The following is a 19,715-nucleotide window of genomic DNA, read 5'->3' on the forward strand; positions in this document are numbered from 1 at the left end:
TTTCTTAATAATTCATGAAAAAAGATCAATTTATAAATTAAAAATTATACAATTTATAAGTAATTATCGAAATGAAGAAATCCTGATATCACAGTGCGGCTCTTATTATTAATGTAGATGAAGATATAACTAATTCCTAGTTGTCAAATCTTATTAAGCCTGCTTTCCTTTGGAATAGTAACTCCTGTCATTCTTTCACAGTTTTGCGCCGGGTGTAATATTGATGATGCGTTCTTCCTTGCTCTTGCACCTGAGGAGGTGGAGGAGCGGGGGATATAGGTGTGTCAAGAACTTCCTTGCTGTCACCTATAGCTTCAACTGAGGAGGAATAAGTTGAAGTGCGATACGGACCATGAAGCTGATTTTATGTAATCTTGCTGAGTGTCGCGTATTGTCTCTACTGTATTTGATCAGACTTCCATGCAAGTATGCGAGTTCTTTTGTCTTTGTTTTGGCGGCAAAGTGATGACAAAGTCCGTTTCATTGTGGATACTGTGTGCATGACTGCTGAAGAAGTATTTATTCGATTTTGCTTCTAGGATATATGCTAATCGTGTGTTACAAAATGCGAAAGGTTCGAAATTATGAAGTGATTTCTTTTGCAGGAAAATACGTGTCATGACGTTGCCGTGACTTGTGACGCTAGTAATAAACCAAAAATAGTTCAAAAATTTAGGGAGAAATACTCGAATGAATGGCCCTGTTTACTGCTTTCCTCAAAATCTCATTCACACTTGTTTTGTAGTGTGTGTAGCCACAATTTTTCAGATGCGTGTGATGAGGAAGAACAAGACCGAATTCCATGCTAATAGGAACTCCCGACTGTTAAGTGCACTGTTAATGCAGAGGATGCACATGATATCAAAAGAAAAAGCATGTCACCAATGTACGTTTACCAAACAGGAACCACAAGCTGCTAAGGGAGCAAGTACAGTACTCAGCAAAAGAAATGATTCTTCAACCTTCATTCAGATATGTACTGCAGATCACCTCTTACTTTAGCAGATAAGAAACATACACTCTTTATATGCCAGTCTTTAAATTGTTACACTGGTGGAATTGTATATTGTTCATTGATTTTTCAATGATATGTAACTTACTAAGATGTCAGAAAAAAAACTTCTACGGCTGCCCCCCCCCCCCATGCCCTAACGGGTGTATTACGAATTGCCTTTCTTGAAAGTTGGTATCTCTGTGTATTGTATACATTACCCTTTACTAACAGTGGACTGAATACAATTAAGGCATCATCAAATAATAATAATAATTATTATTATTATATATAAATATATTTTCGTTTAGGGCCATTAGAGACCACGTTAGGTAACAGTTACATGTTTCTGGAAGCCTTCTTCACATCCCAAAACTTTAGCATCCTTTCTCTGGCAGCCTGTCTTCTTTCTTCCGTCCACCCACGGTTAAGTTTTGGTTCGTCATGAAATCCCTGAAATTTGTCGATCACTGACCTAAACTTTGTTCGGTTTGAGATTTAGTCCCACCAGTTTGAGATCCTTTCTCACCTCCCTGAACCATTTGTCCGACACTTTAGGGTCTGCTGTGTAGTATTGTGAAAATCCTTTTTGTTACTTTCTTCTCATCCATTCTAAATAAATACCCATAGAATTTAAGTCTCCGTTTTCTCATGGACTCAGCCTTTCATTGTCACTGTAAAGTTCTTCCCTTTCTCGCAACCTATTCTGTCCATCCACAATCTTTGGACCCATTATTTTGCAAAGGATCTTTCTTTCAAATTTCTCAGCTTCTCTCAGTACCACTTTCCCTGTCATTTGGAGGCATTCACTAGCATACAGACATTCTGTTTTAATCACTGTATGATAATAATAATAATAATAATAATAATAATAATAATAATAATAATAATAATAATAACAATAATAATAATGTCAGAGTACAGAAAGGAGTCGTCGATTCAGGCCATCATCTATCACAAATCAGAGTGAGATTCCAACCCAACCAATCCAGAGCTAAATACAGTAGATCTCAAAGAATTGACCCAGAATGCCTTAAACAGAACATCAGCACCTTCTTACAAGACATACAAGAGCAGGATCCCAAGGGCTGGCCAGACCTACGTAAAACACTTCAAACATCAGCCCTGAAGTTAGGACAGTTTCCGAGGAAACGAAAACGTATATGGTGGAACATGACCTGTGATAAAGCCATTGATGATCGGATAATTTCAATATAAAAAACCATCTATATTTGATGGAACAATATCTATACATGTATCAGCCTATCTAAAGGCCATCCTCAGTAGAAGCTCAAATATTACATTTATGCAAACAAATAAAAACACTGATGAAGTGTGTGGAATTAAAATACAATGATCATGATTGACATATTAAAAATATGTTGAGGTAGGAAAATACCCTTGTCTAAAAACTCGTTTGGTTGACATAAAACTTGCTAATCCTTTTAAAAGAGGAACATACACTATACACTGTCTCGCCACTCTCTAGGGATGTGGATTTTGAAAGAGTTAGGGTAAGGGTTGTAGAAGGTTACTTTATTTCACAGCTTTCGAACAGAGTAATGAACCTTTTGATGTTTGAGTATTCCAGTTTATTGAAAAATCTGACGATATTCAGATATGTTGATTACCATTGCAATGCATAAAAATAACAAAATAATAGTGCAGAACAAGGAAAAATGACTTTAAAATCAAGAAAATGCAATGATTTGCTGAAAATGACAAAATATTGTGGTAAAATTGAAAAAATGACCTTAAACCAAAATATGTTGAAAAGGGCTTAATAAATAGTCGTTTCAGTATTCAAGGGGCCATGATCAGGATGTATATGGTATATAACTTAGTAATGTGTCTGATGCACAAGTGAAATATGACATCATCAAAATCCACGCCCTGATTATTATGTACAGCTTACACACACATTATATCCTTCCTTTGTACTGTATATTTGTTTTTTTTTAAAGTGCACACATGGATAGCTAAGGTACAATTTCTCACATAGCTACCACCGGCCGCTGCTTACTGATGGATCCTGGAGCCCCACACGCTACTCTGTATTCTATATCACACGAATGGATGGTGCATTGGATGTGTGGGACGTGCTACAGCAGCAGAGAGAAGCCATCCTCAGTATCAAGGTACAGTGCTCTAACACCGAAAATGAGTAGGAGGGTAGAGCACATCCCCACCTGTCCAGGGGATCTCTTCTTTGGAGCTGAACCCGGCATTGCTTCCACTTGTCACAATCAAATTTGTTTTTTACAATGTATTTTACATTGCACCAACACAGATAGTTCTTATGGCGATGATGGGATGGGAAAGGGTTAGGAGTGGCAATGAAGCAGCCATGGCCTTGATTAAGGTACAGCTCTGGCACTTGCCTGGTATGAAAATAGGAAACCACATATGACAGTCACCTTTCTTATCTGACTTCCCTTGTTCAACTCTGACCCCGACAGTATTAAGATTAAATCAGGGTTATGTATTAAGGATTCGCCTTGTCAATACAATACCTAGTTTATTATCTACACATATTGATATACAAGTACATATTTCGAGAATATACGTAATAACATTCTCTCCTTCAGCTTCTGGTTAAAATCACCTGTTAAAAATTGTACAATCTAACATAAAAACAATCTCCAGTTAAAAATACACTAAAAATTCAAAAATGAATAAACATTCATGTTGTGTTATGATCCTTATCATATAAATATCATCTGAAAGTTTGTATTGTTGTTAAAATTACAAATACTGAAGTGTGACTACTATGTGAGCTTCGTATTCCAAACATCCTTTGTTGGTCACTTTTTTTTTTTTTTTTTTTTTTCGAGTAGTGTTGATTCAGTTTGTCCCTACTCTTTAACATACCAATGGAAAGAAATATCATCCGTTGTATAGACTAGCCTGCCAGGTTAAAGTGAAATCTCATTCTTTGCAAGAAAAGAGAAATGAACTAATATACGATGGTCCTATTGTGACTTAATGAAATAAGAATGCAACACGTGAATTAGGAGTGACTTACATTGAATGCAGAGGCCCTGGAGATCTGTTTACACATTCAACTGAGTTGGCAGACGGTTGAGCTGTCGAGAGAGCGGGTTGGACATCAGGGGAGATTGAATGGGAGGAGTGTACTGCACTGAAGGAGGGTCGTCCTGCCCACTTCTGTCCTCCTTCATTTTCTCCTTTTTCTTTCTTTCTCTTTCTGGGATAATGGATTGCTCATTTGAATAGCAGATCTTCTTCTGCCATATGTTCATTTAAACCATTCTCCCTGTTCTTTTGTGATATGTAAATTCTTAAATTTTCATTCATGTAATAAAGACAAATAGGAAAGGTGCTCAACACAATTCTATTTTCCTGAATAAACTTTATTCAGTACTAGTTTCTGCCCTTTTTTGGACCATATTCAGCTTAATAGATAAATATAAATAAAAACTTACAATACAAATTAGCATACGTTAAAACTTATTGGACAAACATATAGTAAAACATGGTGGTGGGGGAGTTAACATAATATCCATTTTAACACATAGTTTGTTAAAATTTAGTTTAAGTTTGTATGAATATATCATTCTGCTTTCTTCCTGATAAATATTAATTCATCTATGTGTGAAAATATATAAAACTAGGATTAATAGATTTGTTTGTGATTATTTGTAATGCAATGTAATATGTCGTTCAGTTTACAGTCCATATTGACCCACAATCAAATAACACTATGTTTATTTGACTTATTCACAAACCTGGTTTACCTATAGTAACAAGCATCATAAAGTTGCTAAATATACATCTTTCACTGCCAGAAAAGTTGATGAACTTTGCTCTGCTCTTAACAGGAAATTTTTTACTTAAAACAGTTGAATACTATTGAATAGCCAAATTGTTATGCAATGAGAGGAGACATCTTTCAATACCAGTTGTCATTAGATTTGATAATGAACTTGGACAGTCAAACTAATATTCAACGTGGGTCAATCTCTCTCTCTCTCTCTCTACACACACACAAATATATATAAAATAAGAGTTCAGTTTGTTCATTGCTCAGGATTTAAAAAGAATTGTATTTCTGTATTGGTCGTGTCCACAATAACAAGGAAATGCAATTTTTAATTTTCCGTCATCTATGTCTATCCGTTTGTATGCGCATCACGAGAAAATGCTTGAAGAGAATTTAATGAAAATTGTTACGGTATGTAAAGTCATTGAATGAGCCACTATAATCTAGGCTATAAATAATTTTTTTCACACTGAGTGAAATGGTAGTTTAAAGGAAGACCTACAATGTAATTCTCAAAAATATATGTTATTAGTGATCCTATCGATAAATAACACATAACTAATGTCAAATAGAATTAAATTTTTGATCATTTATGTCTTATACATTTTTACTGTACCAGCTATGATAAAAAGATATAAATTTTGATTTTTGTTGCAGAATCCATATCAACACAGAACCATGCAAAAATGGTAAACAGAATTTAATGAAAATCAGTATGTAAAGTCAGTGAGTAAGTCACTACAGTCTAGGCTATAAATAATCGTATTCACGTTGGATGAAATGGTAGATTAGGGGAAGACACCTAAAATTTTATTCTTAAGTACCAATGTTATTGGCCCTGTTCAAAAGTAGGCCTACTACATAACAAAAGTTATAGATAATACAGTTTCCGTCATTTATGTCTTATACAGTTTTAGCATAATGACTCTGATTACAGAATTCATTAATTTAGAATTTTGTTACTTAGTCCATATCAAGGACTAAAATTTGTTCAGTTGTGTTAACTGGCGATGTTTTTTGTCAGGATTGTCATATGGTGTAAAACCACGTGATCATCGATCCATATCAACAAGAAAAATTGTTAAGATGATTTTAAAATATGAGAAAAGAATTTCAAAGGAATGATCGCTTGAAGAATAAGACACGAGAGAATCATGAAAGTAGGAAGAACTTTCTTTACATTAGATGCCCTAATATCACAGAGTTGGAAGAAAACTAAATATAAAGTCCTACAATATCGAAAGCTTATAAAACTGATCAACAATAACATTACATTGACCACTGTTGTGATGTGTTTTGTCTCTTCTGCTGCCGCTCGTCTGCGATAGATGGGATTACTGCTGTGTCCTGACTAAAACAGCATGCTTGAATATTGGTGAAAAGTAGCTGGGGAGTTAGATAACTTTCCACATGCTGTATGATTGTCCTGTCAATGACGGGTACTGCAATTACCTCCAACAAGGAAAATTTTAAAGATGGCTATCGAAATGAGAAAAGATCATGAAGGAATGTAATGGCGGGAGGAAGAAGGACTTCATTTACATTGGATGCCCTAATATCTCAAGTCAGTAGAAAACTAGATGTGGAGCCCAATACTTCACTATACAATAATACAAAACAATATTCAATTGCAAAGGGCTGCAGAGAGCAAGCCGCTGATAGGAAGAGGCATGTCCACTTATGCACCTCAAAATCTGGAGAACAACATGAGGGGTGTACATGCTAGGTAATTATCCCGTCAACGATGGACACTTAGCTATTCATCATCATCATCATCATCATCATTTCCCTTTATCCAGCTGTAGCCGGGTAGGGGCAAATATGGTTCCTCTCCACCTTCTTCAGTCTTTCCACCACTCCTCCTCCAACACTGTGTCCCAGTCCAGGTTTATTTCTATAATACTGCATTGGATTGTGTCCTTCCATCTCAGTCGTGGTCGTCCATGGCCTCTCCTTCCTTGCATTTGCATTTTCATCATCTTTTTTTGGCATTCTTTCATCACTCATTTGCTTTATGTGCCCAAACCATCTTAGTCGGCTCTTCTCATCATTCATTTTTTCCACTCCAATTTCGCGGATTTTCTCATTCCTTATTTTGTCTCTTCTACTCTTCTGTATCATATTCCTCAAGAACTTCATTTCGGCTCCCTGTATTCGACTCTCATCCTTCTTTGTCATTGTCCAAGTTTCTGCTCCATAAGTTGTTATGGGCACATAATACATCCTGTGCATAGTTTCCTTTGCTTCCATTGGCACATCTTTATCCTATAACATGTTTCTTACACTATGATAGAAAGAGCTTCCAGCTTGAATCCTCTTACTAATCTCAACATCCAGGTGAGCATTCACCATTAATTCACTCCCCAGGTATATTGAAACCGTACAGTGTCCTGTACAGCTCATTGAAATCATAGGTGCCTTTCTACCCTATTAAAATCACTTCTAAAAGTCGCGTCATTGTAGGATGATGGGTGATGGGGATCGAGCAGCGTCTGGCCAGAACAGAACCTGCAAAAGATTGCCTGGAAAACAAAGCAAAGGTTGGGCAGGACCCCGTGAAAAAGCCCTCTCAACTCGCAGACAGAGTTGGAGATATGATGCGACGCTGCGGTAGTCAAATACGCCCCGAGGTGTGGCCTAGTTTCCCGGGGTTCCAAAGTAACAGAAGGAACTTCCGGTTTTTTATGCACGTTTCACAGGTGCCAACGTCTAATTTTAGCGCGTAAAAATTATAGGATATTTTGATCCAGACATGGGAAAATTATGGGAGGCACACCAATGAATAGAGCTGAATTTTCTACGTATCCCAGACTGAAAATATGGAATACTTTATTCATGGGACGAAAGGAGGTCACCAGATGTCCTGCAGTAACAGATTGCAAACACGTGTGGATGTAAAGCATCCCCCAAGCTAAGAATCGCGCTCAAAGATGACTCCACCCACCAGAAGACGCTAATGGAATAATGAAAAGGCGGGAACCAATTTACATAAGAACTGCTGATCATCGGTAGATCACACCTGGTTCAAATAGAAGCAGAAAGAGAGGGTTACAATACACACCATTTAAATGTCTGGAATTCCTGGGATGAAAGGAGCTGTTGTCCTTAATGAACCGTGAAACGTTTACGCCCATAGTCTTCCAGTGTAAAGATAATAAAGGCCGGGCGGGCCCTCGCAGAAGACAGTTCCTAGCGGGTCGCTAAGAGAGGACAGTGTGTTACATTGTGTTCCAGTTTTTACAGTCCGAAACCTATTGACCGCATACTAAGACAGTGTTATTGTGTCCGTCGCGGCCGTGAAATACAAAAGCCTTGTGAAGTGTAGGTGGGAAGCCAAGCGAGCCTTGGCAAATCTCAATGTGCTGCGTGTCAATTAATTAAGCCGCAAGCATAATTCATAAATGAGTAGTGGGAGTCTGCTATGGACAATGCCGGCCTAGATGAGTACGTGATATCAATAAATTGGTATCATCCAAATCGCTACTCTGAATCAGAGTTCTCAAGTCTCGTGAGCCACCCGATTCATGCTGTGAATTTCTGTAAAATATTTTTACCACCTTGTCAATACTTAAACATTTTATTTTATTTTATTACCGTACATGTACATGTTTCGAGAGCCACCGCTCTCTTCTTCAGCGGTGCCAAACAGTAATTGATCCTTGGACTATGGTACAATGGTATAATATAACAAGTATATATGAATTTTGAAAATTGTTACAACAATTTCTCTTAGTTTCACCTTTCCTATTTACCATGTCATTTGTTGCAGATTTTACTGGAAATTTCTTAACTAATGTATATATTAAATTAATCTCTATATGTTAATTTATGTCCTTATTTACATCTGAAAGAATAATTATTTCTTCTTGTTTAAATTTAACATTTACTTGTCATTTAGTGGAAATCCTTAAATAAATCAATTTGTAAAATAAATAACATCTATAAAATTAATTGTCCTTTAAAATGTTTCTGCTCTCTTCTTTCCTCTTAAAGTCTGCTATAATTTTCTAGACCTCTCATATCAGAATATCTTCTCTTAATCTCGTCCAATTCTTCATTCCATCTAATTTATCCAAAAATTAAAATGATGTGATATTGGTCTGAACCCAAATAATATGTCCTCCTTCCTTCCTTGTTGTCAGTCTGCTAGCAGACCAATATCACATCATTTTAATTTTTGGATAAATTAGATGCAATGAAGAATTGGACGAGATTAAGAGAAGATATTCTGATATGAGAGGTCTAAAAAATTATAACAGACTTTAGGAGGAAAGAAGAGAGCAGAAACATTTTAAAGGATAACTAATTTTATAGATGTTATTTATTATTTTACGAATTGATATTTATTATTTATGATTTTACGATTTTAGGATAAAGACTATTTATAAATGTTATCTATTATTTTACAAATTGATTTACTTAATGATTTCCACTAAATGACAAGTAAATGTTAAATTTAGTCAAGAAGAAATAATTATTCTTTCAGATGTAAATAAGGACATAAATTAACATATAGAGATTAATTTAATAGATCACATTAGTTAAGAAATTTCCAGTAAAATCTGCAACAAATGACATAGTAAATAGGAAAGGTGAAACTAAGAGAAATTGTTGTAACAATTTTCAAAATTCATATATACTTGTTATATTATACCATTGTACCATAGTCCAAGGATCAATTAATGTTTGGCACCGCTGAAGAAGAGAGCGGTGGCTCTCGAAACATGTACATATTACGGTAATTAAATAAAATGTATAAGTATTGACATTGAATATTAAGTCAATACGGACCAACATGGTGAAAATAATCAATTCCTGCTGTGAATGTGCCCACTGTGATTAGAATGACCTGCTTGTTCATGGTGTAAATTCTCTGTGTGTGTCGCGGTAAACAGAGGACCGTGTGATGAGTTGTGGAGTGTTACCCTTGGGATTACTTTAAGATTTCAGCAGTGAACGAGCTAACCAGAATGACAGACCGGTGTGGATGAGGATCGCAGGACAGCACGCTCAACTCCAGCGCCGAGGCCATGCAGCAGTAAGCTCCGCCATGGGTCTCCCGTGGAAGGAAAAACCACGGCCACCAAACAGATGAGTTGATGTCAAATATAATTTTCTTAGCACGTTATAGTATAACCGGGGCGTAGGATGAACTTTTCCTTTGTAATACCTAAATGCTGTAAAATAATGCATGTCCTAATATGGAAATGTTATTGTTCTTGATCATGTTAACGTAAATTCAAGGGAGCTAACAACCCGGACGACCCATTTTTTTAATGATTAGTTTATCATGAGGGGTTATTCTTATGTAGAATATCCTAGCAAGTATGAGAAACAAGGATAGGAGAATATTTGAGTTCCCCTAGGGGTGTTTGGAACAGTAGTGTTGATGAGCAGGGAAAACCATGTCCGAAGGCTGTTAGTTAACTCTTTCCGGTCTAAATTACGTTCAGGACGCGCTGCGGGCATAGCCCATAGTGAGGTTTGACAATTCGCTAAAAATCGAGAACGAGCTATGCACGCATTCTGGTGGTTACATCGTGTTTCTTCATGTATTAGTTACAAGGGAATAAGCAGATGGCAGTACTATATGTCAAAGTCAGAGAATTTACGATATTTTTGAACTGCGTGCATCAGTAGATGTCATTCAGTGAGCTCTAAGACATGGTTTCTCGCGGCGAACATGTGCTTGACGAAAGTGATATTTTCGATCTTTTATGATATATTATAAGTTTATGTGCAAATGAACATATTATTGACATATGAATTCGAAACAACTTCTTGCATTTCATTATGATTGGTGATCGTTTTTCGGCCTAGCGCATGTTCCCGCGTATTTCATATTTGCGTGAATACGTAAGATTGTCTACATATTACTAAAGTTGTCTGTTTAGAAGACTTATTTTCTCTTTCTCAGAAGTATTTTATGGTAAATGGAACAATAATTTTACATTTGAGTAAGTTTTAACAAAATTTATCAATTAAAATAAAATTTCGTAAGAGCTCCCATTTTTGTTATTGTAATTATTACTATTATTATTATTGAATAATTGTTTTTATATTGTACTCATTATTATTGTTGTTTTGTAATTGCAATGCACATTTTATATTAGCGAAATAGGGTAAATATAACTGTATTTCAGAAAACTGTACTTGCTTAGTTATCCGTCAGACTTTTCTTCCATTCGCAAAACAAGGTATAATATATAAACAATTTTAAAATCTCAAGTGATAGTTGACATGATACAAAGAGCGCTTTTGAAAATTAGATTCTCAAACAAGCACAAAGAAAAAAGAATCATGCCAATATCTACTACCGGTACAGAGATATAATGTTTTAAAGATCCTTAGAAATGTCCAGTCCAGAACGTTTGTTAGGGATATTAAGGCCCAGACTGGAATGGGTTAATGTTCAAGATGGCTATCGTACACTGACTGACAGAGCAAATGCAACACCAAGAAGGAGTGGTCAGAACTTTATGCCAATTGCAGGGTAGACTGACGTCACTGAGGTATGCTCATGATGTGAAATGCGCCGCTGTGCTGCGCACGTAGCGAACGATAAATGGGACATGGCGTTGGCGAATGGCCCACTTCGTACCATGATTTCTCAGCCGACAGTCATTGTAGAACGTGTTGTCGTGTGCCACAGGACACGTGTATAGCTAAGAATGCCAGGCCGCCGTCAACGGAGGCATTTCCAGCAGACAGACGACTTTACGAGGGGTATGGTGATCGGGCTGAGAAGGGCAGGTTGGTCGCTTCGTCAAATCGCAGCCGATACCCATAGGGATGTGTCCACGGTGCAGCGCCTGTGGCGAAGATGGTTGGCGCAGGGACATGTGGCACGTGCGAGGGGTCCAGGCGCAGCCCGAGTGACGTCAGCACGCGAGGATCGGCGCATCCGCCGCCAAGCGGTGGCAGCCCCGCACGCCACGTCAACCGCCATTCTTCAGCATGTGCAAGACACCCTGGCTGTTCCAATATCGACCAGAACAATTTCCCGTCGATTGGTTGAAGGAGGCCTGCACTCCCGACGTCCGCTCAGAAGACTACCATTGACTCCACGGCATAGACGTGCACGCCTGGCATGGTGCCGGGCTAGAGCGACTTGGATGAGGGAATGGCGGAACGTCGTGTTCTCCGATGAGTCACGCTTCTGTTCTGTCAGTGATAGTCACCGCAGACGAGTGTGGCGTCGGCGTGGAGAAAGGTCAAATCCGGCAGTAACTGTGGAGCGCCCTACCGCTAGACAACGCGGCATCATGGTTTGGGGCACTATAGCGTATGATTCCACGTCACCTCTAGTGCGTATTCAAGGCACGTTAAATGCCCACCGCTACGTGCAGCATGTGCTGCGGCCGGTGGCACTCCCCTACCTTCAGGGGCTGCCCAATGCTCTGTTTCAGCAGGATAATGCCCGCCCACACACTGCTCGCATCTCCCAACAGGCTCTACGAGGTGTACCGATGCTTCCGTGGCCAGCGTACTCTCCGGATCTCTCACCAATCGAACACGTGTGGGATCTCATTGGACGTTTGCAAACTCTGCCCCAGCCTCGTACGGACGACCAACTGTGGCAAATGGTTGACAGAGAATGGAGAACCATCCCTCAGGACACCATCTGCACTCTTATTGACTCTGTACCTCGACGTGTTTCTGCGTGCATCGCCGCTCGCGGTGGTCCTACATCCTACTGAGTCGATGCTGTGCGCATTGTGTAACCTGCATATCGGTTTGAAATAAACATCAATTATTCGTCCGTGCCGTCTCTGTTTTTTCCCCAACTTTCATCCCTTTCGAACCACTCCTCCTTGGTGTTGCATTGTCAATGTCAGTCGGTGTATATGCTGGGGAAATTCATGAGTCAGTCAGACAATGCATGCGAGCTTATACTTATAATAATTGCATGTGCAGCAAGAGAGAAGAGATCCTGACCGAGAGAGGTACATAAATGTGTTATTTAGGTATAATTGTGAGGGACAGTTTGCGAGTTTTCCGTGGTTCTTGATTATTTAACCAGAATAGTCTGGAGTTTTTGTCTGTAACCGGCATGAGACCCAGGGAAGCCAGGGTCTTTAATGTATGGTCAAAATATAAAATATGCATATGCGCTGAGCGAAGAGGATGAGAAGCGTGGAACTGAGGAATCATGAGGGTCCTCTGCCCAAGGAAAGAAGATACGCAATATGAGATGTAATGAGAGGGCCGAACGCCCAGATAATGTTACGATGAGATAATTCGGAAGTGATACTGCACACATTCGGCGCTCAACGATAAGAATGAGAAGGTAGAGAGTAAATGAGTATCTCTTGGGAATTCTGCGGTAAGATGAATAAACAAATGAAGTGAGCCATAGATATGTGTCTCCAAGAAAGGACGGCTGGCCATTGTAATTGAGAGAAGAATCCGGTGTGACCAATGAATGAGTGATGGTAGTACGAAAGCGAATGACCTTCCCTTCTTTTTTTTGTGCGTGTTTGCTCCTCTCCCTTCGCAACAGAGTGGCCCTGCCGGGCTATTGTCATAAGACTCAGCTCTGGGCCTCCACACCGTGCTTGCTTGTTTGTTTTAAATGGTTCAGCTAAGAACACTTATGCAATGATAATATCACGGCGATTTCGAAGGTAATTAATAAATTATTATGGATCTCCCCCAATATCCGGTAGTATGAGACCGTATCTAGTTTTGGGATTTCAGGAATGTACCTCTCAGTCGGGAGTCATCCAGTTCGAGCCCCGGGTCAGAATGGGCCACCTTGGGCAAGCTTCCATTAAGCTTGCGCCGGGGGCAGAAGACAGTGATAACCCTGTTTTTTTCTTGCAGGAAGGGCCCCATTTATGCATGATGTGTACATATGAGTGTGTTTAGTATTTAGTGTGCATTATTTTGAGTTCAAACAGAACCGATGTTCAACGTTGTTTTGTCCTGGTGGCAGATAGGGAAGTCCGGGGTTTAGCTCAGTGGTATGTGTGTTTTTGTCTGTGTATTATGTAAATATCCTTTTAATATGGCAATCATGTAATGTAGGAACCGGTTAATTACGTGCTAAGAACAGTATGTATCACGTAGGGGGACATCAGCTCATATCACGGTGTGATCGACAGAATATTAAAATGTAATGACAACGGTATGAACTAATGAGGGAAAGATAGACGATAGTAGTCGCAAAACCTCAATTATACCTTTGTGCAGACAGCGCCCTCAGGCGAATCGAATTTAAAGTGTTAATTATTTTCTTTTCCTGCCATATGCGGAGAGTTCATTGTATAGGGTTGTATTTTTTTTATGTCATATTTTGAATAAATTAGTATTTGTAACCCCCATTATATGATTCTTGTCATTTGTAGCAGTGCTAAGCAGTATCCAGTAGACAGTTGAACCCAGAGAATCCTACTTTCATATTACATAAGGCTCCATCTTAAGTATTTGTTTTTCTTCTTGCGAACATACCCTTTCCCCCCAAGTGCTCAAGCTGCCGAGGCCAGCACAGAAAATAGGAGGGGAGCAGTTCGAAGCCCGTTAGGCAGTTCGAGGCGCTCTTCACTCTAGTCTCATCCATGGATGTTTACCATGTTACGTGGAGGCATTATCATGCCCGGGTCATCTATTCGAGGCCCGGAAGGGTGTAATATGAACGTCTCCACTACTTCCCTTCTTTCTCTCCTCTAGTCATAACAAGATTTTTACTCTTTTCCACACTTATTTTCAATCCACATTCTTTGATCTTCCCATTCACCACATCGAACTGTTCTTGAACCTTCATGTCCTGTTCACCCCAGATCATAATATCATCTGCAAATAACATGATATTCATTTCTCTTCCTCCAGATGTTGCTTTTGCTGTTCTCATGATGTCATTCATTACTATTGTAAACAGGATTGGCGATAGAACACTTCCCTGTCTCAGCCCACTAGTGATTTTAAACCAACTTGTGTTTGCATGCAACTACAACATTCCTTGTTCATTGCCATGATCATTTTTATTAATCCCTGTCCAATTCCTTTTTGCACCAGACTGTCCCAAACTTTAGTCCTGGAGATACAGTCATATGCCTTTTCAATGTCAATGAATGTCATCACCGTATCATTCCCATACTCCCATTGCTTTTCCATTAGTTGTCTCATAAATGAAAATGGGCTTTATTGTTGACCTTCCACTTCTGAAACCAAACTGATTTTCCTGGATCTGATTTTCAACCCTCAATCTTATCCTACTTTCCAATATCCTCTCCATTATCTTAGCAACATGGGATATCAGAGTAATTCCCCTGTAGTTCTTCAATACTTTCTTATTCGCCTTTCTTGAAAATTGGGATGATTATTCCTTTTTGCCAATCCTCAGGGACCTCCTTATTCTCCCAGATACTCCTGAGAACTCGATGTCCACTGCAAGCCTATAGTTCCAGTTGCCTTTGTCATCTCCCCTGAAATTGCATCTATTCCAGCAGTTTTTCCATTCTTCATCTTTCTTACTGCCATTTCAATTTCATTCATCATAATTTCTTCATCCATTTCTTCATCAACTAATTGCCTTTCCTAGTCGTCCACTGAATGACTGCCATCAGTTCTCATGTTCAGCAACTTCTGAAAATACTCTCTCCATCTATTACTTATTTCTTCTGGCTTTGTTAATATTATGCCACCTTCAACCTTCACAAATCTGGTGTTTACTTGATCTCTCTTTTTGTTTCTTAAGATACCATACAGTAATTTCTTGCTGCCCTGCATATCATCTCTCAATTTCTGTGTGAGTAAGGCCCAGCTTTTCCTCTTTTCTTCCTCCACTACTTTCTTGGCCGAATTCTTTGCCTCCACATATTTTCTTCTACTTTCTTCAGTCTTAGATATTTTCCATTCTTTCCATGCCATTTTCTTTTAGTTCACTTTAATCTTTACCCTATTATTCCACCAGTGTATCTCTTTGTCTTTCACATTTCCTGACGTTGTATCACATACCTTTTCTGCACATCCAACCAGTGCTTCCTTATATCTTTTCTATTCATCTTCAACATTCCCCATCTCTGTCCTGGGTACCAAGGGTATTATTTCCCTTTGAAATTCTTCTTGTATGCTTTTCTCCTTCAACTTCCATACTTTAATTCTTTTCTCTCTTCTTAATGGGGGTTGTTCAATCTTCCCCACTTTCAGTTTTCTATCACAACTCTATGATCTCCACCAAAGGCTCTTCAGGCATGGCTGTAACATCTAAAAGGTTCTTCCGGTGTTCTTTTTCTATGATTATATAATCAATCGCGGTCTTTGTTCGTCTGTCTCCCCAGCCATATCTTGTAATCTTCTGACTGTTCTTCCTAAACCAGGTGTTTCCAACAATCATTTGGTTCCTCATACAAAAATCCACCATATTTCCATATTTACATTTACAGATTTGCTGAATGACCTTAAAAGCAGACCTATATTGGAATACATCTATGAATTCCAGAGAAATTGGGTAGAACACCTAAACAGAATGGACAGAAGCAGGATCCCCAAAGCAGTCATAAACTACTGGCCTGGTGGGAAGAGATCTTTGGGACACCCCAGGAAGAGATGGTGTGAAAATGCAAATCTTTTGTATAGACCGTAACAGTTCTTCTATAGGACTAATACCTGAAAGGATGATGATGATGATGACATTTCCATATCCAAAGGACCATACAACATCTTCCTTTCCTTGTCTTTCCATTCCAACTTGTGCATTTAGATCTCCAATCAATAGCACTTCCTTATCTTCTATCTGTCTCTCCGCTTCCTCTAAAAATTCCTCTAGATGGTCATCTATGCAACCCGTTTGTGGGGCATACAACTGAAATAGATCTTTCATGCCATTTTCAAACTGGAGTCTCATCACCATCATCCTATCGCTGACGCATTTTGTATATTCCACATATTCTTGGATTTCTTTTCTAAGTATGATGGCCACTCCATTTTTTGCTTCAGGTCCTCCGCTGCAATACAGCCTGTATCCTTCTTTCAGAGGAATCTCTCCTGTGCCCCTCTACTTGATCTCATACAGTGCAGTTATGGCTATATCTTTTTCTTTCATGAAGTCAACCAGTTCTTCTGTCTTTCCCGTCAGTGTCAGGACATTTACTGTCGCAATCTTGATGTAGTTTAGCTAGTAGGTAGTACAGACTGTAAATTGAACAACATATTACATTGTATTACAAATAGTCATAAACAAGTCTATTAATCCTAGTTTTAATTATTTTCACGTACATAGATGTATTAATATTTATCAGCAAGAACAAAGAATTATAGATTCATACAGATTTTTAACTAAATTTTAACAAACTGTGTGTTAAAATGGATATCATGTTAACTCCCCCACCACCATGTTTCACTGTATGTTTGTCCAATAAGTTTTAATGTATGCTAATTTGTATTTTAAGTTTTTATTTATGTGTATCTTTTAAGCTGAAGATGGACTGAAAAAGGGCCGAAACTAATACTGAATAAAGTTTATTCATGTAAATAGAGTTTTGTTGCCCAGGAGGAGCAATCTTCCCAATTCTTCTTTGTCATTGTAAATCATCAACACAGAGATGAAATTAGTAAATTATGTTACATTTATATGTTTACCTTTTTGCAAAGGATGTAACAAAACCATATCACGTTCAATATTCATGAACTGATGCTTATTGTCGTGCATGTGTTCACACATGTTCAGGTATCTGGCATGTTTTCTGGTACTGATATGCTCTTTGTAACACACTGCCACACTTCTCCCTAATTGTCCTACATACCGTTTATTGCACTCCTGGCATGTCAACTTGTACACCCCTGATTTACTGTAGAGACTATTCATATTCATACTGTTGGAGTTGAACAGGATTTTGTTGTTGTTATTAATCCTGAAAGACATGTTAATATTTTGTTTAGTAAATAATTTAGCCAGTCCAGGATTATCTGTTGATATACGTAAATGTGCCAAACTTTTATTTTTCTTTCTTGTTCACGAGGAGAGTTTTATGCCTGTTGATAATCTTACTCTTTATCCTATTTATGTAACTTTTAGGGTGGCCATTTCATCTGGCAATGCCGTGTATGATGTTCATCTCTTTGTTGAACTAATTTTTCTTTAACGGTATGTTAATCACTCTATTAACCATGCTATAGAATACCACTTTCTTGTGTTGTCCCGGATGGTTTGAAGTTTTATTAATTACTACATCTGTTTGTGTGGGTTTCTTATAGATTTGTTACTCAAAATTTTCATTCCTTCTGATTACTATCACATCTAAATAATTCAGAGTTTTATTCCCCTCAGATTCAATGGTGAACTTTATATGTTTATTTATATTATTTAAATGTTCTAACAAAACATCCAGCTTGAGCTTCTATTCATTGATAATAACAAAAAACTCATTCATGTACCTCAGCCATACATATAATCCCTTTATTCTATCTACTATTTTAGTGGATTCTAGGTGATCCATATTTATGTGTCTGCAGGATTCCAGATGTCATTGATCCCATAGCTAAACCTCTTATTTGCTTATAAATATTCATATTGAATACACTTTCAAGTGTAAATGTTAATACAGTATGTTTATGAATTCATCAATTTCCTTAAATACAGTATGTTAATTGTTCCACTAACCAGAATGTTCGAATATATATCTAGGCTGTGGATTGTTTTTATCCTTGGATAATACTGTGTGTTTGGTTCTATAGTGTTGCAAAGACTGGCCCCTGCACTAAAATTGTGATATTTCTTTAAGAATTTGTGCATAAATGTTGCTGATTTTTATATGGGACTGTTTCTGAAGTGTACTATGGGTCTAATTGGTATTCCTTGTTTGTGTACTTTAGGCAACACCTTCAGTGTAGGCAGCCCTGGGTTCATGTTTACTAAATAATTTGTCTCTTTTGACTCCAAAATGTGTTTGAATTTCATTTGTATAGTTCTAGTGGGGTCCCTTTTTACGAGATTAAACTTATCTCCCATTAAATTATAGCCTAACTAATAACAAAAAATGTTTACTCATTTTTATTTAGCAAATTACAGGGATATGTTTTAGACCAAGTAGGATTGAAACAAACGTCATGAATACAAAGATAATCCCCATTGAAAGTATGGAAGGTGATCATAGATTATTAATTGTGGAATTAAAACAAGTAAAAATCCCTAAAATTCTACTGAAGAAGAAACCAAAGATCAGGATTTGGGAATTGGAGTATGAGGTTAAAAGAATGACATTCCAAGATTGGATGAAAAGGAAGTTGCCTAACATGGAAATACGTAGTGCAGAAGAAGAGTGGGACAATTTAAGACAGACATTTGTTGAAGCAAACCAGCCTGTTGAGGTATGAGGGAAAGCAAAAAGAAAGGTTAAAGGAAAGGAACAAGGTGAAGAAAGAAATGGATAAGGAAAAGCAAAAAATGTATCAGAGGGATGAGAATAAGGTAGAAAGGTTACATGTGGAATACAAAAGATTGTAACTACAAGTGAAGAGGAGTATCAAAGAAGAAAGGGAGAAATGTTGGGGAGAGTTTAACAACAAAATTGAGCAAGTTAGTTGAGGAAATCAGAAACTATTGTACAGAGTAATAAAATTGAAAAGAAAAAATCAAGGCATTAGAGAGAGAAGATGGATCCATAGTACATGGCAAAAGGATCTTCAGAAGGTGATGGCTAAGTATTTTGAAAAACTTTATAATGAGGATGACTGCTTGGAGGAAGAAGGAGATAAGGAAATGGATATAACAGATGGAGAAAAAGAAGAGAACCCAATAACATGGTTGGAACTTGACAGGGCAGTGAAAGCAATGACCAAAGGTAAAGCAAGTGGAAAAGACAAATTCACTGCTGATATGATTAAGGCAGCAGGAAGCATTGGACTACAGTGGCTATACCAAGCCCTCAATGCCATATGGAAGGATGAAAGTATACCTGAAGATTGGCAACAAGAGAGCATTGTACTATTCTTCAAAAA

General features: G+C 38.0%; 1 protein-coding gene across 1 annotated transcript in view; it reads left to right on the forward strand.

Annotated features, from left to right (window-relative positions):
* LOC136856761 (dynein intermediate chain 3, ciliary) overlaps window positions 1-19,715 on the forward strand; it is a 153,387-nt gene that overhangs the window by 58,844 nt on the left and 74,828 nt on the right. The window contains exon 6 of the mRNA XM_068230495.1: window positions 2,994-3,129. Within this exon, the coding sequence (XP_068086596.1) occupies window positions 2,994-3,129 (136 nt within the window). The remainder of the gene's footprint in view (window positions 1-2,993; window positions 3,130-19,715) is intronic.

The sequence above is a fragment of the Anabrus simplex genome, chromosome 1, assembly GCF_040414725.1.
Source record: "Anabrus simplex isolate iqAnaSimp1 chromosome 1, ASM4041472v1, whole genome shotgun sequence".
NCBI classification, from domain to species: Eukaryota; Metazoa; Arthropoda; class Insecta; order Orthoptera; family Tettigoniidae; genus Anabrus; species Anabrus simplex.